Raw genomic sequence first — 26136 nt, 5'->3', positions numbered from 1 at the left:
TCACAAAATATAATATGGTTAAGTGAATATTCAGAAAGCGTTTTGTTACAATAGTGAAAATATTTTTTTGTGGAGATAACTGGTTAGTAAAAATATACTACGATAAAAGTCAGTATGTAAGTATGGTGATAATCATGAGGATGAAATTGATGGCCGTAGTGTTTGTGAATAATTTAAAGGGCATGAAATAGTATTTTTCAGCAAAAGCGAAAAATGTAAATTGATGTATTTATTTTTGTCTTTGCAGTTAAACTTCCCAACTTCGATCCAAAAAGAATAATGAAAGACCAAACGATTGAAGAAGGGAAAAAATTGGAATTGAACTGTAGATTAAAAAGAAAGCCATTACCTAATGCAGTATTCACATGGTTAAAAGATGGAAAGGATATCAATACTTTACCTAAGAAAAAAGTGCGAATACGGACCACAAAGTAAGTACGAAGATCTAGTTTGTTGTTATTGCAGCAGCTGCTGCTGTTACTGCTGTTGTTGTTGTTTGGTTGTTTGTTTGTTTTGTTATTTCGCAATGCTTTTGCAGTGAAATAATCCCAGATGCCGCTCTAGTACCCGTGTTCAAGACTTAGACTATAGAAAATATTGCCAAATATTCAAGTTGTCATAACTTGTTTTTCCATATCTATACTAATGAAATTGTGCAAAGTTGTATGTCCCTACAGAATGGTTGTTCTCGCAAAGTTTCATTGCCCTCTACGCTTTTTAAAACTGCCAGAACACAAAGAACAATAAGTTATTTAAATTCTCACTTTCAACCTTTATACGGATGACCTCGGGCCAAAGTATTGTTCCTGGATAGGTATCTTGGTAGGGACCATCGGTCCTCTGCGAAGAAGATGGATGATATTCATAAGAGGCAAGTGGTTCTTTAACCAGTCTGCTACTAAGGTTTGAACGTTCGGTTTAAAAAGTATAGCGAAACATTCTCATTTTGCGCGTAAAAGTGCAGAAAATTATCATATTTAAAACAAGATATATAGCAGAGCAACCTTTTCAAATGCTGTGTCTGTCGTTAAATTGTCGACTTTTTAAGGATTTTAAATCTATCGTTAACTTGTCTATTCCAAAGTTTTGTAATTTATGGTCCTAGAAGAATGCGATTTTATAGCAGTATTTAGTACTTGACAACCTGTATGTGTAATCTTCTTTGTAATACCAACGCGATACCATTTCTTTTTAATTTAATTGATAGTCACTGTGAAAAATTTGAATTTATAATGAAAACATGATCTAAGACATTTTCACAATTTCACAGTGTGAAAACTTATCTGGCAGAAGGATGACTTTGTAAATGCTGTCCTACTGTAAAAAAAAAAGCAAAATTTCAAATTAAACAGAATACTAGAAAAATTTGATAAGAAGTATAGAATGATGCATAAATTTACTTCTTGAAACCGTAGAAGTATTTACACATGTCCATTTTTCCATCGGTATGATTTACAGAAACATATCACTTTTATTAGTTTCTAATAAACCTTTTTCTAAGTTTTTATTTTTATTTTCTTTGTTGTACTACTTAGTATATGTAAACTGTTTACAAATATGTCTCACAGTCTTGATGATGGTGTTGCTTTAACTGACTTTGACGAGGGTTAATTATTGCTCCTTTGGATCAATGTGTGCTTTTTATTCATCATTTAGCTATACTTACATATAAGCAAACTCATATTGTCTTTTCTAAAGAGTTCATTTTTGAGGATTTAAGAGATTAAAATGATGCGTGGCAAGTGTTTTTGAAATGGTGAATCGACATTCTTCGTGCTGGCACTGGATTATCAGAGGTTTTGGCCCACCACGTGGCACATCCGAACATGCTTAAGGCATCAATCCGTTGTTTAGTACATTCGTGATAAGATTTGTTTGCAAATTATCATTGAACAACCATGCCATGCCATACACAAGGCGTAGTCCGAGAGATGCTGCCAAATTGTATGTTTTGGAGAAACATAATCATAGCGTTGTTTGAGTGCAAAAATGTCAATCGTATTTGGAGAACTACTCGTAAATTTATTTTACTTGTAACTAAACGCGGAACGCAGTGCGACATGTCATTTAGCTTAACCAACATTATAGTTCAAATAAAGTCTTCAGCATGATTTATGTTTGTTTTGTACAACAAAGTAATGTTGTTTTTTCATTAAACGATTTAAGGCCTTGTCGTTTTACCAGAAAATAAAACATGAAAGAGTTCCACAATGCTGTATGAATTGTATTGTCAACGGATATTCTGGAAATGTTCAAAGACGCTCCACTTGCGCCGGTATCATAGGATGTTGGCAAACTGACACAACTATACTGAAAGTTCTGCAAAAACACGCTGCAGTATTTCTTTTGTTATTGTTTATATTTATATTACAATATTAATATTGCTTTTACAGGAAGGGTTCTCGTCTCACTATCCGAAAGGCAGTCGCCGGAGATTCGGGAATTTACGAATGTATTGCAAGAAACGTAGGAGGAGCTGTGAAGCAAGAGGCTGTGATAAAAATTGGAGGAGGTTAGTTTGTTTACATGTTAGAAAATATTCAGGAAGATTTAAAACATCCTTTGTATGTGCTTTGCATCATGTTTCAGAACCAGAGTTTAATACATTTTGATTGGCCAGTTTGGGGCAAAAGAATGGTACCATTTTAAAATGATGCAAACAATTATTTATTTCATTGTTGAGCAAGGCTGGTTACTATGTAAAGGTTTCAGTTGGTCCTTTTAAATTCTGCTTCACCATCAACTACTTGACATTTTACTAGACAACTTGTGCCTGCTTCGAACTGAATTTGAAATTATTATATAAAGAGTAAAAAAATGCAATTGAATTTAGATAAAGTTTTAAAATGTACACTTCTAAGTTTTGTATGCCTTCCTTTGTATCTTCTGTTTCAGACACTCCACCCGAAGCATCAATTCCAGAAATGAAAGATAAGAAACAAAAGTTTGGAGAGACTATGAGATTGACTTGTAAAATTAAATCAAAAACGAGTCAAGTCACCAAGTTTACTTGGAAAAAAGATGGCAAGGAACTTAAAACCGGTGATAAGGAAGGATTAACCATCCGTTCCAAAGAGTAAGACTAGCATTTAGTTTTAAAATATTTCAGTTTTCATCGTTTCCTTTATCATACTTTTTTGTGATAATCCATACTTTTTGATAGGATATCCCCATGCATGTTTACACTTTTCTCCTCACCACCAATTACGGAAATTTAAACAACCAATTTTAGAAACAAATACCACAAAAAAAAACCTAAAAAATCAATAAAATCAAGGCGACTGAATCAAACGTGCTTGTAAGATGTTTACTGTAATGACTATAGGGAAATAGACATTATAAAATGATGCAATCTAAAATTAGAAAGATTTTGTCGGGCTATACGCCACAAAATAAAAAAGCTACCCTAAAATCAATAACACCACATAAATAAATGAAACTGTCAAATTCAGGAAACATGACGTTGTACCAGTAGCCATCGAAATCAAATGATGTTTGTTAGATCTGTACAGATATTGCTTTAGGATACAGACTGTATAGACGGATAAAAATCTAAAATTGATACGACATTGCGAGACAATATATGTAACCACTTCCCTCTTTGATATAGTAAATATGTTATGTGCATAAAATGGATAGGAAGGGTGTAAAACTTCCCGCAAAATAAGTCGCTTAGATGTTAACTGCACATACCTTTATACAGATATATGCTACCAGGCCTTTTTTCATCATTTTGGGAATGCCACCAGTACGAGTAGAATTGGGAAAATCTATCTCTTTAAATTGTCTCCAGTGGGAAAACTGAAACTAAACAAGATATAATTTATCCCTCTTTAATCATATTTTGAAATGCGGGATGGAATTTTTAAGAACTGTTTACTAAACATAATACATAATAGCAAAACTGTTGTTGAAAAGGCAAAATATAACCTTAGTGATAACATAGGTTTGGAAATTTTAATTTCAAAATTAGGTAAAAATACCTTTTTGCTTTGGGATCGCCTCCTTTTTCAAGGGGAAAACGTCCTGGCTGCACCAGATCTAGAAGAATAGAATTAAACTATATAATAATCAGCTTTTAGTTTTCTTATGGATAATCAGGAATTTGAAAATATGTTATTAAACCATTGTACAAATGTTCATGTACTACATTACAGTTTTGTCTTCTGTACTCGATATTCAAAATGACAATGTTATAAAAACTAAATTTCACTTTTTCAGTGACGAGTCGAAGTTGCGAATTGCGAAAACGTTGTTGTCAGATGAGGGTATATATACATGTATAGCGACAACAAATAATGGAGAAACAATTCAACACTCCAATGTCTCCGTCTTCGATGGTAAGTATTGAATAACTAGAATATGTTTCAGCCAGTGACCTGACTCGCAGATGATAAAACTGAGTTTAGAGACCAGTCTCAGAATGCAGTCTTGCCATTGGTCCATTTCATAAATGAGCTCATAATCATTCAATCAGGTGCTATTGTGACCGGTCTGCAAACTATAGTTTATATCATTGAACCGATGCTCCAAGTTTCAAAGGTTATAAAACTGACTTTGGAAGCCGGTCTCAGTATCCATTCTTTTCATTGGCCAATTTGAAACCTGAGCCAAAAATCAACCAATCAGATACTTCAGTTTTTAGACTGATCTCCAAACTCGATTTTATAACCTTTGACCCAAATCATTCTAAATATAAAATGGATTAATCCAGTCAAATACTGTTATCACAGTATTGAGGACATTTTAAATATTTTGCAATCTACTAATTGTACTTTTTTTCATCTATCAAAATGCACTGTTTTCGTTTGAGCTTGTGGCTTGATAATAATTTATATATTCAGCATATAACAAGTGCATAATTGCGCAATATCATAGTAACCACATATTTTCGCGACTTATTAACAAGTGACAAAACAACAAAAGCAGACGACTTTTAGAAGTCGTCTGAAATAATAATAACAAAACCAGCATGCCCATACAGTTATATGTAAAGATATATAGTTCATTTATTCATGTCATGTTGTCATTAACATCTACTTGTGTGGTATGTATACGTATCACTGAAGTAATTCTTTACTAAATAAATCATAAAATCCTTTCAATTCCCATAGTCTTTGTGGCAATTTTCAATTACATTCTGTTAATTTATCATAACTTATCAATTTGAACATTATTTTTTTTGTGACAATCGCTTGTATAACGCATATATGTAGACCCAAAGATTGAACATCGGCTGGGGTCCCGCTTTGAGGAAAACAAGATCCGAGTTAGAAAGGACACATTCTTTTCTAGTCCATTTATCAAACAAAGTTTATTTATAAATATACAAATTAATTAACAATTGATACACAAGATTAAAATAACAGTATTGATTATACGAAAATGTAAACGACAAGAGGGTAATAGAGTATTAAATAGCTAGTTGTAAGTGTGGCATACCTCTTGTGGCTTTGTTATTGTTTAAGCCAAATTATATGGACTGATTAATTATACCAATTAGACCTTCTGTGCGATTTGATATGATCTGTGGTTTTGATTTACATGTTCTAAAACTGGTACATTCTGTATTATCTTGATTGCAGGACATATTAGACTGTAGTGTACTGTCTACTATTTCCAAAAAAAAATATTTGATTCTTTAAATGTGGTCATTGCAGTAATAAAATATCACTTCCCTAGAACACACATAATGTTTTTTTTAACTGAGCAAGTCAGTGCAATACAAATACAATGTACATCATGTTCCCATCCTAGAATAAGCATTAACTGCTTCTGGAACACAGTCATTCTCAGTGAATGGTACTCAGCAAGTCATCGCATTACTGGTACATTATATTTTAGAACAAACACAAATGTTTCTGTAATTGACATGCCATTGTAATATTAATACAAACAAGCATAACTGTTTCATGAACTCAGAAAGTCATCGCATTACTGGTACATTATATTTTAGAAAAAATCACAAATGCTTCCTTAACTAAGCAAGTCATTGCAATGCTAATACATCATTTGCCTAACATAAAAATAAACGTTTGGTTAACTGAGCAAGCCATTCCTATGCTTGTACATAATTCGCCTAAAATAGACATAAATATTTCTTTAACTAAGCAAGTAATTGCAATGTTAATACTGCATTCGCCTATAATTAACATAAATGTTTCCTTAACTGAGCAAGGCATTCCTATACTTGAGCATAATTCGCTTAGAATTGACATAAATATTTCTTTAACTATGCAAGTAATTGTAATATTTATTACATCATTCTCCCTGACTAATCTTATATATTTTCTTTAACTGAGACAGTTGTTGCAGTACTAGCATGGTGGTTCTGTTGATAAAGATGTTAGAGAGCTTAAAATTTTCTGTCTCTCGTGTAAAGCATAACTATTGAGATATACGCCCTTAATGATCATCCTTTGAAGTTGCTTTTAATGCCATGGCCTAGGAGTAAGAAACACGCCATGTGATTAAACGATATCAAGGCCCAATGGGGCTAACAGTTAAGATGATAAAGAACGTTAGGAAAAAAGATAATATTTTTCGATAATTCATGTTCCCGTGAACTTGTACAAAATTAACTAGACAAACGGAGATTCAGTTATTTGTATTCAATTTATTTTCGTTTACGTAGGAAAGGAGGTAAAGAAAGTTTTTAAAGAACGTTAGTGATCTCGGAATCATTCTGCTTAATGCAAGAGTATAAACAAAAGGGGTGAAATGTTGATTTATCAAGTTGATATTGCAAATTACTTTCCTTTCAATACCAAACGCTACAGATCTCATATCTTCTTCTATTGTATTCTTCTTCTTTTCCTCGTGGGGGTAGCACACTTTTAACAAAAGTAATTGCTAATGTAATTGTTTAATTGACAACGAACTTAGTTCCTTTTTAACAGGCTATGAGCGTTACACTGGTTCCTACAACGCAGGAGGCCATGTGCTTCGTATGTTTAGACCACCTGCCAAGAATCCCACTAAAAAATGCCAACAAGATTTTTAACATATTTCGCGCAGCGAACTATGTATATTGTCTTGAGATTAAAGCACCCCATGCATTATCTAAAAAGGTATGATATGAATCAATAACACGATTAGGAAAAACCGTACTCTTTGACATTAAACCTTTTTTTCACGAGTCATTTTAGCTATCTAATTGCTGACCTTGTGTACAGTACGGAAAATAGCTTACCATTTCAAATTACATATCAAATAACGGAGGTAGAAATTGGAGACGAACATTTTACTACTACAATCAAATAGCTATCAAAGAAAGTGAAAATCATGCTGAAAAATATCCTGATATAATGTTAAATGCAGATCTTATTTATAAATGATACTTATTTTTCAGAGAATTTCTTGCCACTTTTTATATTATTTCAAATTAATAATGTTTACACTTGAAAAGTAAAGTAACATAATTATGTTATGTAACTAATTATTATAAAAATGTTTAAAACAAACACATAATAATAATTGATTAGTAAGACTTGTAACCTTACAAGACACCTTGCAAATAGTTTAACGTGGACAATTTATCTTAGTCACTTATAGAGTAGGCAAAGGTATTAGCAAAGGAGATATATTTACTCCTATATTATATAAGTCTTTCATTTCCACCGAGCTTTACTTTGTCGCAATCAGTGTAAATAGGTATCTTACTATGGATACACGTTGTCGCTTTTTTTCGAAATGTTTCATTTTAGCATTTTCAAGTAAAAATGCACACGCAAAAATATTTTTTGTTTATATCAATGCAATTTCAAAATATCATCGGCGATTTTCGTTTAAAAATACACAGTATACTTTCAACAGAGAATCTTGACTTCTTTGAATACTGTTATTGTCCATTTTAAACAATCCTATTCGTGTGTGGTTTTAACTTTTGTTTGAAACATTATGTTCGTTAGCATGCTGACCTGGAAATTATTTTTGTTATATTTAGTTGTGCATACTCCAGGTAAGAACGCATATTAGTGCGTTTTTATTTTGCTTCATTTTGTGTTATTTGTCTAAGCGCCGCACTGTCAACCGTATTTATCCTAGAATATATACTAATTTCATGTAAATACTAATATTTGCAATAACCCGATTAAGTCTAAACTATAAACTTTAAACTATAAATATTTGATTCAACTGGAGCAGCCAAACAGACGAAAACAGACCACACAATTGAAAGCAACAATAGTCTTATTAAAAACGTTTCAAGAGTGTGTGTATCCACATAGTGTGTTTATGTAATAAAATTATACGTGTGTTTAACATACCATCACGTTTTTATTTATCTAACACTACTTAGAGACTGACAAAAATCCTTTTGTTTTTACCCATATTTACTTTTTATCCAAATTTGCCATAAACGCAAAATTCTCCCCTGATTTAAGTCCTTGCTTTAAACCTTCAGATTTTAATTGCATTGTAGTGTCAGACACGCATACGAGACGCTCTGGCTAAAAATTGTATCCCTATGTGGCACATTCAATAATTACATGTAATTTCTGCGACTCTTCCTTTCTTTTTTAAGCATTTATTGGCACTTTTTGATAATCATCAGGCCTTTTTAGCATATATGTACCCGGAAACTATTCGTTGCTTGAATTAGCTACTTATGGCATAATAATGGTTTAATTCGTTAGCTCAGATAATGCGAATTGGTATATATTTTATGTATCAATGCTTTTTGTCACAACGTTTTTAAAAGGATGGGTTTGTAATAAATAATAAAGCACCAAGTAGTCATTAGTGAGGGAATAGCATTTCTTAGTTATTTGGAGTGAACTTAGCTCTCACAGTCTACTTTCAATTTTATATAAATCTATGTTTAGAATGTGTTGCATTTGGGAGGGAGATGTTTTTTCCGCTTTATTGTATTGCTGAGAAAATGTTTGTCTTTGAACTATTACAAAGTGATAACTTTGTGATAGGACATGTCACACTTTTATGCTATTTTTTTTATAAAAATTTGTTACATCGTAGAATATATATATGGGTTGCCTTTAAACCGCTAACGCACCTTTATTTATTGAATTTTAAACAAAATTACACAGCTGTCGGCAGTAGGTTTTACCCATTACATTTTTTTTTGCATTTATCTGAAGAAAAGAGAAATTGTTGGTATTAAAGACATAGATAACATCATTCTAAAATTTACTGGATTAACAAGTTTACAACTTATTGTATAGAGTACGAACAGGTGCCACAAAATAGACATGCTAATGTTTTCAAAGATAACAGGCATTTTATAGTTATGTTGCTTTATCTGATATAGGCAAAATTCTGATAGTTATGGAAAGCCGACACAGCGTCAATTTTTGCTACTTATTTCACATGTTTCACTTGCCTCTGCAAGCTGTGCCGTGATCCTAATATTATGGCTTCTTCGTATTCAGCAATAAAAAAAAGTTTTGAATACCAGACTTATTATGCTATGTGCACGAACAATCGGCATTACTTGACGTAGGTGGATTTTTAATATAAAAATATCTTTTTATTTCTTTATTGTTTGAGACTTTTAACTGACCAGTAGATAAAAACGACGTTTAGTTTATGATTGATCCATAATTCTTTGTAATTTATTTTTGTACGTCAAACAAGATAGCCGAAATATATATTTTTTTAGCATAGAAGTAATTTACAGAAACGAGGATAATGTACTACATTTCAAAAATAAGTCTCAGCAGACCTTCCATACTTCTTTTAAAGTTGTAAAATGTTAATCCAGTGCATTTTCCCTGTCGGGTATATTTGCGGATTGAGGATTTTCCATCGCAGCAATGATTATGTTGAGGTGTGATCTAAGAATATAGGAACACACTTTTCCTTTTGGAGAGAGATAACATTATGCTTTGTTTACATTTCAATTTTATTATTTTCGCTAGTAGTTTGGCTAATAATAGAGTGTCAGTTTAATCTCGGCTGCTTTCATTTAAATATATGTACCCTGTATTTACATTCTTTGAAAACAAAAGCATTGAAACGTGTGTTTCGATTCTACATTTTCTTTTCAAACTTTACTTGTACTTTCATGTGTAAACTGAATTTTTCTTTTACCCATGTACTTTGTCCAGCGACTTGAAAACAGCTACCCAAAATGGGTTTGAAATGTAAATACGAAAATCCAACTTTTCTAATACGCACTTTTGACAAGAAAACAAAATTGCAAGAATGGTTAAGTTTAATGATGTTTTTGATGGAGTTTTTGAAAGAAAATATAAGTACAACAAATGCAGTTGTTTCGCATGATGATATTTACGTCCTCTTATCATGCTGGGCACATTATATTCTGCCTTTGCGACCAGAGTAGATCATGGTCAGCCTGCACATCCGTGCAGTCAGATCAAGATCTGCACTGTTCGCCATTCAGTCAGTATCATTTTGGTAAGCACCCCTTTTAACAGTTAATGATACTGCCCAAATTGAAAGATGGACACGTTCATTATAGAAATTTAGCAGAGAAAGGATAAATCCCCTAAAATGCTGAAAAGCTGCATTTGCTGATATAAGCGTTCTTGAATTTATAGGACTAAAAGAACGCTTGTTTAAGAGCATATATAAAAGGAAATATTTTTCATCACATTTTTACTTAAATCAGAGTGGTCGAGTAAATTTCTGCTATAGACACAATTTAGATGCAAAAGGCATGTTATAACATCTAAATAAACTTTTGTTTATTGCAGGTCCAGTCAAGACGGTCGATTGTGATCCAGAGTTCAAAGAATATTGTCTGAATGGCGGCAATTGCTCAAAATACGTAGATTTAAATGAAACATTTTGCACGTATGTATCATTAGACAGAATATAAAATTATATACCTCACCATATTATTTTTATATGGAAACCGTTCAAGGGTTTTCGTTACACAGTATTTATAAATGTACACGCAAATTTGTAATTTCGAGGAAATTGCATTTTTTTATGTGCAGCACGAAATGTTCTTGTAAAGTGTAAAACAGTTAAAAGAAGTCATTGATTTCCATGAAAAACATAGTAACAATAAAGCTGTTGCAGAAAAGTAGAATATGTTTTTTTTAAACTGTTACGAGCAACAGTAAATCGAAATTATCTTATCAGGTTATTAGAGACTTCTTAGGTTGCTATACAACCAAGTAAGTTAATTAATCTTTAGCCTGCTAAATTTCTTAAATGGACTGGTCCATCATTCAGTTTTGACAATACCACTTATTAATCGAAGGGGTGTTCATTGAAAATTTACTGACTGAATAGCGAACAGTGCAGATCATGATCAGCCTGCACGGACGTGCAGGCTGATTTTGGTCTGCACTGGTCGCAAAGGCAGAATCGCATTCCGCCAGCAGGCTAAAGGTTAATTAATAAAAAAATAACGATGGAAACATCTTTATTTAGAAAGTATCTTTAGGTTTACATATTGCAAAAGCTGGTTCTCAGCTTGATAATGCATTTTCAATGAATCGCACAGAAAGCAAGGTAAAAAACTTATATGTGAGTCGAAAGGTTCGATTTTATTCGTTGTTTTAAAAACAAAAGTCCTATAGAAAATTAAGACATTGCTTAACTTTGGCTACTGCTACTGCTATACATAATTCAATTACGACTATCGTAAAGTTGACTTCCTGGTCATTTGTTACAATTTATTTCTGGTGAAATAAAAACATCTTTTATGCCGACAATGCTTTTTTTTTCAAAGCGACATTAATACGCGTTTTTTTGTACCTGTATTGCGATACATGTATTAATGTTTCCGCAATAAAAATAGATGTTGCATAAAAAAACCCTGATAAACACAATCAAGTAACTGTTTTTGCAGATTTTTATGTCCAAATTACCTACTACTTTTTCATAGATTGAATAGAACTATATGAACTTATTGCTGATAGATAATCCAGGATAAAATCACAGGAGATTTGATGTTCTATCTACCTAGATGCCTGAAACATCGATTGTGGCTGCAATAAATGGCAGAACAGCATTATCTATTACCTATTTCATTTGTAGATATAACTGTTATGCTCGTATCTTTAATTGTTTATTTGTTCAAGTATTAATTTGTCTGCAAAACTTTAGACGAAATTCTTGTGATATGATATGTGTTTCATCAATCGGCGGTCCGCCATTAGCTTTTCTTAGATAACAGATATTTAGATATGTCTTAGATATTGTAGCAGTGTTTGTAGATTTGTCTTTAATCTCGTTTGAAATTTGATTTTAATGAAAAGGCGAAGATATTACGGGTATCTGTCATGGATTATAGTAATTGATGATTAAAATCTATTAAAGTCTATGTTAACATGATATATAAGTAATTTTACAAGTCTTTGGTTTGCGAATATGTAGCGTGATTTTTTTCTTCTCGTTTTGATTAATAAATTAATTAATGTGTTTGCTATATGCTTTTTGTTTAACACTTTGTAACAATTAAAGACACATATTAACTATGCTTGTACTCTTTCGGCAGTCCATCATTAATCACACTGCCATTTTGTTGATTTTTGTTAATTTAACTTCTGAAATAGATAATTAAAGTATTTAACCCTTACCATGCCTGACACGATTGGTTCTGCCTTTGCGACCAGTAAATATCATGATTATCCTGCACATCCATGCATTCTGATCAAGATCTGCACTGTTCGCTATTCAGTCAGTATCGTTTTGGTAAGCACCCCTTTTAACAGTTAATGGTACTGTCCAAATTGAAAGATGGACAAGTTCATTATAGAAATTTAGCAAGGTAAGAGATTACTGAAAGAGTACAAAGCAATTTCAAAACCATTACTTGTTTTAATTTTGAGTAAAGCTGTGATTTTTGCTTATATATAATATAACCTGACTATGTTTGGTGCTGGTTTAACAGATGTCCAAGGAATTATAAAGGTAGACGGTGCGAAGTTTTCTCCATATTAGATGTCAAAAGATCATCGGGTACGATACACATTTTTTGGGCATGCATTCTCTAACTTAGAAAGTGGTTTACGGCATGGGCATGCAATTAAAGCAAACTTTCACCAGTCAGTTTGCTCCCCTGAAATAAGACAGAATTAATGGTCAGAGTAAAACGTAATCAGATAAAAAAAAAAAAAACATAACTTGCTGAAATAATAAATTGCATGTGCTTAGCGAACAACCCACTAACAGCATGGCTAATTAATATGTAAACAAGCTGCTATTGAAATTAAGCAGACATGAAGAATTATTTGTAGCGCAAAATGCTTGTAATTGATGCCCCTGTTGTAGAACTCTTTCTAGAGAAAGCTTTAGGTGCTGGAAGGAGTTTCCAAAGGATAGTGTCTTCTAATTACTAACCCTCTTGTATATTGCATAACCATTATACAGGTAGCCAGAGTGTAGATTCTAATGCAGCTGCATGATCTAATAAAAGACAACAATTAAGAACAAATTGTAATAAAAAAGACAAAAACAGAAGCCAAAAATGAAACTCATACTAACAAAGAAAGCCTGTTGCTAAACTTGACACACTGGCTACTTACAAAACAACGTACCTGTAGTGTTCTGTCGGTTATTTGTTCTATAATGACCGTCAGAAATTGCAGTATCTTGGTATTGGGATATCTTGTGTAGTCGCCCTTGCTGCTTCTAATTTGAACTCTTCGTGGATAGATGAAAAAAGGAAATGTAGACATTGTTATAACAAAAGCATGTATTGCATGAAATTTTAAAAAACTGCATTTTGAAATTCGTTTTTAATTGTTTATTACAAATGTTTATAAAGTAAATGGAAATAAACAACTATCATAAGCAATTATAATGCTCCAGTATATTATTGAAATACATTTTCTTACAATATGTGCTTTCATTTATCTAATAATATTACAAAAAAAAGAGTTCAGATTTTGATGCTTTGCTCGGAGACTATACATAATTTTTGGTGATGTTGGGAAAGCCTTTGATTCCATCTATATTTGCTCACCTCTTTCCTCTCTCTCTGCGCTAGGTGCCGGCCTGGTTATCGAGGACAACGATGTATGGAATTAAGCTTCGATAAAACCAGTATGTATATTAAATGTTATGTTGTCAGTCGTACAAAAATGTAGTTTTTTGTTCAGAATCAAAATTTATGTTAATAAATTAGTTGACTGTTTTTTTTTCTTTCGTTATTTATTTAAGTGTTTGTTTTTCTTATGTTTACATTTCTGTTTCGTCTTTTTAACAAAATGTTTTGATACAATAAAAACGGCTTGTCATCTAAAAAAGGACTGGTGTTAAGTGGTATTGGCGTTTGATATTGCACGTGGTTTATTGTGCACGATTTTTTTCGTGTTTGATGGTTACTTGAATGGAATCTTAGGATATATTTTATTTTATTACAGAGCGTAAATATTTATAAAAAGCCAGCTTTTAGAAGCTTCAATATGCTATTTATAACCTGTATTATAAACATTCTTTTCCATCCATCTATACCTGTCATCCATTTTCCATATTTTTCAAATATTATGTAACCTGTACCCCACTACCCAAGATATGACCTCTCTTTACTCTTTGTTTAAAACATTTAGAATTAAACTGAGACTTTTGTCTTCATTAGAACTTTAATAGTATAATACATTTTACAGAATATTATATATAAACATTTGCTTGAGTAGATAAAAAAGTAAGGTAGATATAAATAAAATCATGATGAAATGGGCTACAAACTTTATACAAACGATTTATATTTACATTTAGTTTGGGTGATTTTCTGTCGTAATTAAACGGAAGGTTAATGCACGAAGTAATGTTTGTTCTCCAATTGCAGACTTTTTAAATCTATATAATCATAACGTGTGTGGATGGGGAAGGGGGACACATGTAGATCTGTGTAAAACTTAAGACCTGCCATGAATGCTCTGTTAAAATTTGCTACGGGTTTAAGCAAAACAGAAAATGTTCATCGAATTAGTTACAAATAATGAAAATCCTAGAGATGTTTTAATAATTTCAAATTGTCTTGCTTACAATTTAAAACTAACAAGCCAGTATCTCGCACTGTAACATATAATTGAAGTAAACATTAATACACATGTATAAAACTTTTAATGCAGTTACATTTCAAAATTGTTTTTACAAATTGCACATAACCCTATAACTACCATGTGCTTACACTGCATTTTTCTATCATGCACGCGTACATTTAAAGCCAAATTCAGGAAATGTATTTCGTGAAATTAAATACATTTTTCCCGTTTTAATATAATAAGAATAATTCTAGAATAGCTCAGAAATTCAGACTTTGTCTTATCAACATTTACGTCAGAGTTATGATCGAATATCTGACGGAAACGTTTATCTACACTGTACTCGTGGAATCCCAGTCATTATTTGATCCAGCCTCAATATCTAATAGTTATATCATCCATATAATTTAATGGGCCACTTGTTCCTGCATTTCACGCGATATGTTCTCATTTGTACAAGCAGCGTCAGTATCGCGTTCCTTATCAAGTATCACGGGGCGGAGACGATCAATCTTACTGTTCGCAATGTAGGATACGTCAGGTGGAGGGATCATGCGATGCTCCACTTGGACTTACCCCAAAGTAGGTCATCAAACGAAGCGTTTGAGATGTTACACTTTCACAGATGCCTTAAAAGTTTCTGGAGCACATGTACTTTAGCTTTGCGCAGTATTGTTGTTCCATAGTCATTAAGTGCATACTACTCTGGCACATTCGACTTGCAAAAAGCTTTCGTTTCGCAGCACCAGCATCATATTTCCAGTTAATGTTAATTTATAGGATTTATTGGCTAGACGGAAGCATGATATATTACTCAATTTATGATAAAGTAAGCCATTTGTCGATTCGTGGAAAAAACCGGATATAATCAAAAGAGTTTGACTAAAAGAAACGTAATGGAAACATGCTGTGAAACATCCATTATGTCTTGTTTTAAAACCAATATATTCTTCAAAACTACTTCAGGATTACGATATACTGTTTGCAAAATGTCTCCTTGGAATAAAAAAAAATGCTGCAGACAAAATATCAAAGGTCAATATTTATTGTCTTAGAGAGTTTATAGTTATTACGTTAATGGCTAAATGGGGTTCCCCGTCTTCATATTTAACAAGATCGGATGCAGCTCTCGGGAACTCCGGAACAGATTGGCACAGAACTGAAAGGCATCTTAATGGTTCAAAAGTATTTCAAGTAAATGTTATTTTGCGCAACCATTTTATATTGATGTATACGAGCACCCGATTGGTCATTGCAGCCCAAATCTTCACGTTTTAATTATGCTAGGCGCTATATACGAATTTAGTAAAAACGGTTGTAGCCAAACTTGTATAAATGAAATTGCAGGAAAAAATGTGCCCTGTGGGAACACCTTTATAAAGTAACCTACATTTAGCTCCACATGAATAACCTTAATGGATGTCTTATCTGAAGAGGATGATGATAAAGAACCGATATCTAGCTTGATGAAAGTGCATATATTATCTTCCTATAAATTTTTGAAGCTGTATCTACAGATTTCAATTCCATCTGTAGAAATATCTGTTGTATCATTGGAAAATAACACAACATTATCGAACTGACATCTTTGTTATGTTCTAATGTATTTTCTCTGAAATGATGAAGGAATTCTAAGACATTCTAAGAAACGTTGGGAATATCACCCTTATCATTGATATCAAACATTCAGATAACCATAGCAACACGAATTTTGCTTGTTAAAAGAAATTGTAAAGCGATGACTATTTCTGCATAGTGAAATTCGTAGAAATTCATGGTAATTTTCATTCAGTTTAAAGAATTCCCAACCACGTGTTCCGTTACGTGTAATGATTTAGTTATTGAACATTAAAAACCAATTCCAGTGTAACAGGATATTAAAAACTAAAACATACATATATTTTTTTCATATTTGTACTAATCAAATTACTTGCCACCATACCTTATATTACTGACTTGCTTATTTGATAAATTATTTTATTTTAATTCATTCTATCATCATCATAATAAATATCACTGTTATTCAAAATAAATATCAAAATTATACCCTCATATGATTTATAAAAATATTTTGTATCTAAGAGACGACTGTCCAGGTGGCTTACGGAAGTTAGGTGGTTCTACCCAGGTGCCCGTCCAAGCCAGACAAATGTGATTAAAATTTATTTCATTTATAAACCATACTCATTTAACATTGTATACTAACTTTGTATTACTGTGACAAAATCTTACCTTATTAAATTGAAAATTGTTACTAATGAGTATTAGAAGTAAACTATTGTCACAAAAGACTTAAGCACTGTTGATAACTCATTCTTCTATTTTGATAATACAGTTTCAACATTATCATTTCAGTTTAAGTGATACAGTGTTCTAATTATTTATATTTGCACGTTATTCTCGTGACTCATTAAGAAAACAATGTATACTGAATGTTTTAGGGGAGGAGCAGCTTGCTCGGGAACGGACATTTATCGTCGTAGGAATCATTAGTGGCATTTTACTCTTCATTGGTATCTGTGTTGCTTCATACTTCCTCGCAAAGTAAGTATATGTATTTCGTTTTTATAATGAAAATAAACAACAATTGTCTTTGAACTGTATTTGTTAATGTGTCATATTTCTTGTTTCTTGGTAAATTAGGTGTCTGTTTATATAAATGTTTCTATCATCGTAGAGAGGTCTTGATTCTTTGTTCATATATTTGCTTATTTCTTTTAAAGCGAAGAAAACATTTTAATAATAAATCGATAATTGGGCATCAAGGTCGCCAAAGTCATATCCTTGTACTACAATCTTTTCTTAAGAAGATGTTCTCCCCAGGTCCCCAGGTTACAGTGTCTCGGAGCTCAGTCTCTTGTCACTCAGAAACAACCACTTAGAAGCTTGACTTTTGAAACGTGTCTCAATCACTCAGTCATAACCACAGAGCCTCATAGTTGTAGTAAATTTTCTGTTTTAGCGATTGTCACATTTAACTTTTCTACTGGCCTCAGTTTCTTGCTGCGGTCTGCAAGATTTGGTTTGATTTTATTCAGCCTTTAACGGCGTTGTTCAAATTTAGTCCAGTTTTGCTGCAGCAGTTCATCTTCAAAGACATATTTCAATTTCCCGATGAAAATTGCACTTACTAAAACGTGTCAAATATTTAGGCCAGTTGTAATTTTTCAGCCTAGCTGCCGAAATGAAGCCGAGCATAAATCACTTTCATAACAGTATTCATCTGCTATCTATATATATATATAACTCATTTTTATCATATCGTTACCACATTCATGAAATGTCAGTCTCTAGACCCTCTAGTTCAGACGTGTGTATCTACGAATATATCAAAGGTAATCAGTGCATAGAGCAAGGAAGCCTGGAAATCAATTTATTTATTATAAAAAAAATCACAAAATCGCATTTACACTGTAATCTGATTTCAAGAAAAATGTGCTCTACCACCCACCTTTGTACAGTTTGACTGATAAATAAATTCTCGTCAACTATGCAAAACATCGGGAAAATGCTTATGTTTTTAGTAATATTTTATGCCTTTAGACGATAAGCTACTTGTTCTCATAAAATTACGGTGAAAAAATTATAGATAAATATTAAAGGTTCAGGTAGATTTCCAGGAGCACAGACCGCCTCTTTGCCATGCATAACAGAAAATGCATGTGGCTTTCCTTGCTGAAAAAATAAAACTACAATAATAAAATACAATTGCAGTTACCATCTAAGTTTCATTTGGTAACTGCAAGCTTATCCTTTTCAACGAAATGATTGAAAACAGTGGAATAAATGTCTGAAAACCGGATATACACCATATGAGCCGTGCCATGGGAAAACCAACATAGTGGGTTTGCGACCAGCATGGATCCAGACCAGCCTGCGCATCCGCGCAGTCTGGTCAGGATCCATGCTGTTTGCTTTCAAAGCCTTTTGTAATTAGAGAAACCGTTAGCGAATGCGCAGGCTGGTCAGGATCCATGCTGGTCGCAAAGCCACTATGTTGGTTTTCCCATGGCACGGCTCATATCTTATGCAAGAAATAGGTTATGAATAAAACATAGACGGAAATGAAGCGTTCTTGTCATGATATATCAATGTCCTTCTAATTGATATCGACAGTTTACCCGTGCTGGAAGTAAGTCTGAGTGCAACTTGACACTTTTTTTGCATAACAAGGTGACAGGCAAGCACAGAAACGCATAAATGATTCAGTTAATTGGCACGAAAGTCTTTTAACAAATGGGGAGAATACTAAATACCCATATCTGACATAGAACACTGCTGCCCAGACAGCATATTTTATGCGTATTTTTTTCCTTTTCTTCTGTCAAAGATGACAACAGATTTGATGTGCATTCAGGGAGACTATTAAACCGCTTTGAAACGCCTAATGGTGACGTAATATTTTAGTGTGTTTTCTAATACTTTGCTTTAAAAGGCCAAATTTCGCGCATAATTAAAACAGTCCACATTTAACAGATAATATAGCAGCTCCTAGAGTGATTAATGTTCAAACGAAGCTTATTGCAGCTCAAACACAAATGAGCCGTGCCATGACAAAACCAACATAGTGGGTTTGCGACCAGCATGGATCCAGACCAGCCTGCGCATCCGCGCAGTCTGGTCAGGATCCATGCTGTTCGCTTTCAAAGCCTATTGCAATTAGAGAAACTGTTAACCGCTTATTAATTAGTAAGAATGTAAATATTGCTTCCTTTTCATTGCTTAAAGTATGAAAAAGGAGAACGTTTTCTGTATTTCAGACGACGTCGGGACGAATTCCATCGCCGGCGGCGTCAGAGGGCAAATGGCAATATAGAAGATAACATTCCACAGGTTTATAGACCACTAATCGGCTGTGATGATATAGATGGACTCACGAAGAAAATGAATGGTGTTCTTATGCATAAGGTAAATGTAAGTTAAACATGTTTTCCCTTTATATGCCTAGTCACAGAATGAATGATTCTTATCTTAATGTGATGTAGTTATACTTTTTCCATTAATGCTAGTACAAAAAATGAATGATGTTTATAAAGGTAAATGTAGTTAACTGTTTCCCATTATCAGCCTAGTCACAGAAATAATAGTGTTTTTACACATTAGGTAGAAGTCAGTTTTAAATGGGTCTTTTTTCTATCAACTGCCTAGTCACAAGGAAAATGATCTCCATTTTTATACATAAGGTAAAAGTTAGTTTTAAATGTTTTCATTTTAGACTAGTGGAAACGAAAGTGACTAGTTCTTATATACTCTAAACTTCAGTTTAAAATGCTCTTTTTTTATTATCTGCCTTGTCACAAGGAAAATGATTTTTGTTTTTATACATTTGGTAAACACCAGTTTTATGGGGTTCCCATTAAGTATATATAATACTTTTACCTCGTTTTGATGGACCAAGAGAGAAATTAACAGTTACGTAGAGGGCTAGTATACGTAATATACATGATAAGCTTAAAAACCTGATGAAAAAATTGTATATGCATGTAGTACATTCTAGTATCAAAATAAACGTTTGTTATCTGAGACATACGTATAACATTATACTTTCATTTTAAAAAATTACTCTTCTCAGTTAATTTATAATTTGCTCACCCAGTCGTATGCTTTGTTCTATGAGCTATCAGGAGTTTTAAAATCCTTACAACAGAGTATTGTAGCATCAGTTAACTTTCAAAGATTTCGGAAAATGAAATACAAATTTCAGTTGTTCATTAAAATTTTGTGTAAAGTTTATTCTCAGCATCTGTTATAAATGTATAGACGTGTTTCAGTCGTCTGCTTGTCAGAATGAGATGCAAATTTGATCAAAATATGACAGATAACATCTGGAAGTCTATCACATTTTAATGCCATTATACATGGTTTGTTCTAAAACACGAAGCTCTAGAGAAACCTTCTGGAAAAAATATACTATATCAGCTTCAAATAGTCAATATACATAGTAAGGCAAAAAGCTGCAGCTTCCGGTGCTGCACAATAGGCTGCTGATCAATCTTTCTCAATCTGTACAAATAAACACTTCTATTTAATTCTACCTAATGTAATATCACCAGTATGAATTATTGAACTATTGACTATTGTTATAATGAATGGAAATTGACATTAAGAGTTTCTGTCGTCATTGACCGTCGCCGTTATGATGAAGACCTTATTTATCAAACCTTTTGGAGAAAGTCGAAAGAGGGAGAAGATATATTGCATTCTATCATGTAAATGCATACTTTGCAATGCTAATTAGATTCAAAATAACATTACAAAACAAATTTAAAATTGGAATCTGTATTTTCGTCGACAAAGCACTTTATTATACACTTTTATTTCAGGAGACTCAAACGATGGAGACATGTTTCCTTACTTCTGATAAGACAAATCTCTACATTAATCCATTGGAAGGATACACTAGAAATGATGGCGGTGATAGAAATTCAAGATCCAGGAAAACTGCCGTCTCTCTTGAAGACGATCCTAGAAGAAGAAAAAGTCAGAATAATGATCAAAATGATGGAAACGAAATTAGAAAAAGCAATCCTGGTAATAGAGATGATAGAAACGATCTTGATAACAAAAGTGGCAGTATTGGGAAGCATCTGAATGTTGATGGTGCCCCTGATAGGATGAATGATCTTAGTCCAAGACATAATCCAATACAGAAAGTGTCAGAGAGACCAGTCGGTGCTAATCATAATCCTAATATTCCAAGTCCAAAATCCACTAGGCCGCCTGCGTTAAATCTGGATACGGACAGTGATGATGAAATACCCGTTGATGGAACGCCATTGACTCCTTTACATATAAGTGAGGAGGAAGATAATTCTGAATTGTTCAAGAAGTGCAAGCCAAAGAGAACGGAAGAAGAAAACACTGAACTTTTTAAAAAGTGTAAGCTAAAAGCAACAGCACTTCAAGCGTTTGGACCTAGAAAGCAAGGCAATGTACCTAAACCTGCGTTTGAATCTGTTAGGAAACAAGAGAATATACCCAAATCTAATTCCAAAGAAACAAATATGACTTTACCGATACACTCGCCCGAGAATAATACTGCTGTATCAACAAATGGCGAAACTGATACGCCAGGTAAACGATCTAAATCCACTTCTAGTGCCAATGAGGACAGTGATAGCAGTTCAAGCACAACAGAAGGTTGTGATTCGCCGGGAACAGCCTGGGCTAATTCGCAAGAATTTTCCGACATTTCCCCTACCCCACCAAAGACTTGGAACGAGAGAGGTTCGCCAGAACATTCGTCTAGATTGTCACCAGCGTATTTTAACATAATGCAAGATAAAGTACATAAACCGTTTGCGAACAAAGGCCATAGATACCCGCCAGATACAAGGGAAGATGACAGAAGAAACAATAAACTTAGAACAAACATAAAAGACAAATTTTCTATAGCAATTTAAATAAGAAATGACAAGAAAAGATTGAAATCGTCAGATGCCTAATGGTATCACATGTTGCCTATTGACACGAGATGGAGAGAGGAGTGGAGCAATTTCGGATATATTTATACTGAACAAAATGGATTGAATAATTCCTGAAGGGGTGAAAACTGTGGCACAGTAAGTGCTTTTACGGTAAACGTTCGCATTTCGAAACTTGAAAAAGAGATTGCTTTCGTTAGATTGTCTGAGTTCATCTGTTATGCATTCATACATACACACACATTACAAGAATATCAGGCGAAATGTTCCCTGAAAAGTGATTGCATCCCTTTAAACATTATACGTTGTCTTATTGTTTCCTTTTCTGATGAATATTGCCCCTGATTAAACCCATACGAGCCATTAGTAGTTTTGACTTTTTGTTTCTATGATCACGACGTTAATAAATCAAGACAAAGTAATCAAATATTGACGACAAACGTAATGCATTCTACAACAAAGTAGTTGCAAAAGAAGATACAGTATTAGTCTGCATTAGGCTAAATAACTAACAAACTCCTTTTTTAAACATTATACGACGAACGATGAGAATTGTTTAATAAAAATTTAATGTTTTCAGGGATTTTCAAAGGCTGATATTTTTGAATTGTGTTCTATCCATATTGAATCATTCCGTGTAAATACACATTTTCTATTTATGTTGGCTGTTGATCAGTCTTTGGTATTGTAAATATCGTTTCAAAATATTGTATTTGCTTAAATATTTATGTAATTTATGTTAAATGCTATAATTTGTAAGGTTTAGAAGGGGCTGCTCATTTTTATAATTTACACATAACTTATTTACACAGTTAATACTGTAAAGACACTTTTTCGTTAACAAAAGAAATACCAATTGCAGTGGTTGCAATTTCGAATTTGTGATATGATCAAAAATGTTTATTGATTAGCAATTAATAGCCTTTTTAAATAAAGGATAAATCATGGCATTGGCATATATCAAGAGTGATGAATGGTGAAATGGAAGAAGATGGTACAGAATAGTTTAGTAAGAAAAGAAATGCAAATTCGTAACTCAAGCCATTCATTATTGGTAAGACGGCCCTTTCTGAGACGAATAAAGGAATAAGAATATATTATAGTTACTGATTATTTATCAGTATTTGAATATTTAAAATTCTTTTTTTTTTAGTCTTTGCATAACGTTTCCATCAATAATTGTTTCAGAGTATTAAAAACGTTTAAGATTTAACACACATACTTTCGGTCATAAGTTATAAAAAATCACTTTGTACATTTTCTTGTAACAAGTTAATCTTCCAATTTTCATTTCGTATTTGTGGCGGATGTGTTTTAGACAGTGCGGGCTGACATCTATTTGAATGTTCATTTGTGTAACGGTGTAACACTACCTTAAATATAAGCATTTATACTGCTCACTATCACTGTTTCATACATTCCATATGTTTAAGGTGCTGCGGTGATATGTTTAAATCGGACAATTAAAATGTAAAGAGGGATAGAGGACGCGCATGTTGCATAATTATAGGAGCGTGAAGGCATGTAAGCAGAAAAAAACCTTGTTTGAATGTCAGATATTTAGGTTGAAATCCATGTTAGCTAGAATCTTTTGTCTGTACGTAGTCATGAAACACACAAATATAATGTTAGATGTATTCATATTTGTAAAACATAAAAACATACATCTGAACTGCAAGTAAATACAATGGAATCGCATAAAATATGTTTTTGTGTATATAATATCCGTATTGACAAAGATCGTATATAACTAAAATTGTTCGTCAAGTAAACAATTCATCTACAATCTTTATTTGAACATAATGGTTAAAAAAAACAATTTGATGTCTTGCCAAAAGAAATAAGGAAAATATTTGCCTTTAATATAAGAAGGAAACTTTGACACAGCTAATTGAGAATTATTAAGTATCCTGGAAACCCTGAATTGCATACAAGAAAAGAAACACATTCAAATTTCAGAACAGGATGTAATAGAAACAGTTTATGGTGAAGTTGTAAAACGTGAATATGAAAACGTGAGAGAACATTGAACTGTTTACGTTTTGTTGATAAAAGCGGTATGGTAGAGTTAGATTTCTGTTTGAGGTCATGCGCCGCCTTAAATTTAATGATTCCATTAAATCTTTTCATTTTAATATATTGATAAAAAAATAATCAAATAGTGTAATATTTAACAATGTTGTATGTTTTTAGATGTAATATATTTGTATATTGTGAACGCTTTATATGTACATTGTATGCAACTTTCGTTAATATATCGTTTAATATATGTAAAACAGCACTGCCAATTAGAATGTATATTCTGTATATATAGCATTTGATATGTATATTTATCATTAAGATTTTATAACGTTACTATGTGTATATATAAAGCTGTTTTATTTATGCCGAATTATTATGCAATTTTGTACAGACTTGTTATGTTACTGACAAAGGGACACTACTACTGCTGACTGTAAGCGTACCGTATGTTATGTCTGAATACATTTAAACTGTTTGTTATATACATTTGCATTTCTTAGTAAATTTCCAACTTTATCAGTTTCTTCATCTGTGAAAACTTGTACCGCCCAGTGGGTAACACATTGAAAACATTGGTTTCACTGGGCTTTAATGGACATAATTGGATAATGAACAGTTTCTACGATATTAATTAATGGATAATAGTTTTGAATAACTGATATTGACACTTCAATAACTTTTACCTGTTTTAACCATTCTTTAATGTGTTATTAGTTCGTATTCAACCGCATCATATGAAGAATAACTGTATTCAATCATAGTAATTCTGTTAAGCCACAGTACATATTTTTTATGAGAAAGAAACAATATATTATATTATTTTTTATTTTGTTTTAACTTCAGTGATATGGTTCGTAAATTATCTAAAATGCAGGGCATATGCTAATTAAAAACAATAGTTTTGTCTATCCTTGACAGCCCAGTTGGAATCAAATACAAACTTATTAAAAAAAATGTAGTCGTGTAAATATTTCAATGAACCTAGATACTTAATTTTTGTTTGATATCTATTATGAAACCGTATCTACATTTGAAAGTTTCAATACATGTTAGATTTAACTTTGAAATATACTCTTTGCTAGCATATGCAAATGCTTGCAACAAAACGCATTGAATAGTTTTCCGTCTAGCAAATGATGTTAAGTTTTGTAAAATTGACATAAATTTTTAACAAGTTGCATTGCGATTGTTTTCAGTGAAACTGTTGATGTATGTATGAAAAATTATTTGCATGACTTTGTGTTTAAATATGAATGATACATGTATTTATGTAAAGGTATTTATTGAAAACAAACTAGTCGTAAGTGTGCATATGTTTTGGTTCTACATCATTGTGGCGGTTGATGTATAAATTATACATTTTCAAAATATGTTAGAATTTTTAAATTGTGACTTATTATCAATAAACTAATTTTCTGCTACATTCTTTTTCCTGTTTATATGAAACCTTGCAGCTTCATCATTGCTGGTCATTTGGTATTATGATTGGCATTTGTATCTAATAATAGAGGTCCGCTAAGCTGTTGGAGTAAAGGGTGTTGGACATTACATAACCTCTCATAAACAGACTCGGTGAAACCGATAATTATTCAGCTGTTGTTTTGCTTTGTTGCATTCTATGCTTTTGTAAAAGATCTTTTTACAAACATTTTGTCAACCTTCACAACAGCCGTGTTTAAGGACTTTGCGGCGGTCTAAAATGTTGCCCTGTACCTGTGTACACGAAGTCGGTGTTACCATCATTTTAGTCATCTTGGAAACAT

At 32.6% G+C, this 26136-nt stretch overlaps 1 protein-coding gene across 7 annotated transcripts in view; it reads left to right on the top strand.

Annotated features, from left to right (window-relative positions):
• LOC123564890 (pro-neuregulin-1, membrane-bound isoform-like) overlaps nt 1–25796 on the top strand; it is an 87051-nt gene extending 61255 nt beyond the window's left edge. For 3 of the 7 annotated variants that reach the window (XM_053537531.1, XM_045358799.2, XM_045358804.2), the window contains exons 2-11: nt 248–431; nt 2394–2512; nt 2896–3076; nt 4222–4340; nt 7946–7960; nt 10677–10776; nt 12830–12897; nt 17369–17471; nt 19688–19841; nt 21251–25796. In XM_053537531.1, the coding sequence (XP_053393506.1) occupies nt 280–431; nt 2394–2512; nt 2896–3076; nt 4222–4340; nt 7946–7960; nt 10677–10776; nt 12830–12897; nt 17369–17471; nt 19688–19841; nt 21251–22330 (2091 nt within the window). In that variant the 5' untranslated portion in view covers nt 248–279 and the 3' untranslated portion in view covers nt 22331–25796. Of the gene's footprint in view, nt 1–247; nt 432–2393; nt 2513–2895; nt 3077–4221; nt 4341–7945; nt 7961–10676; nt 10777–12829; nt 12898–13927; nt 13984–17368; nt 17472–19687; nt 19842–21250 lie in introns of all 7 variants that reach the window. The other 4 variants (XM_045358801.2, XM_045358800.2, XM_045358802.2 and 1 more) reach the window with 4 other exon arrangements.
• Nucleotides 25797–26136: the final 340 nt, after the last annotated feature.

The sequence above is a fragment of the Mercenaria mercenaria genome, chromosome 2 (assembly GCF_021730395.1).
Source record: "Mercenaria mercenaria strain notata chromosome 2, MADL_Memer_1, whole genome shotgun sequence".
Taxonomy (NCBI): Eukaryota; Metazoa; Mollusca; class Bivalvia; order Venerida; family Veneridae; genus Mercenaria; species Mercenaria mercenaria.
Note: the sequence above shows the minus strand (reverse complement) of the source record. Positions and strands in the feature narration are given on the sequence as shown.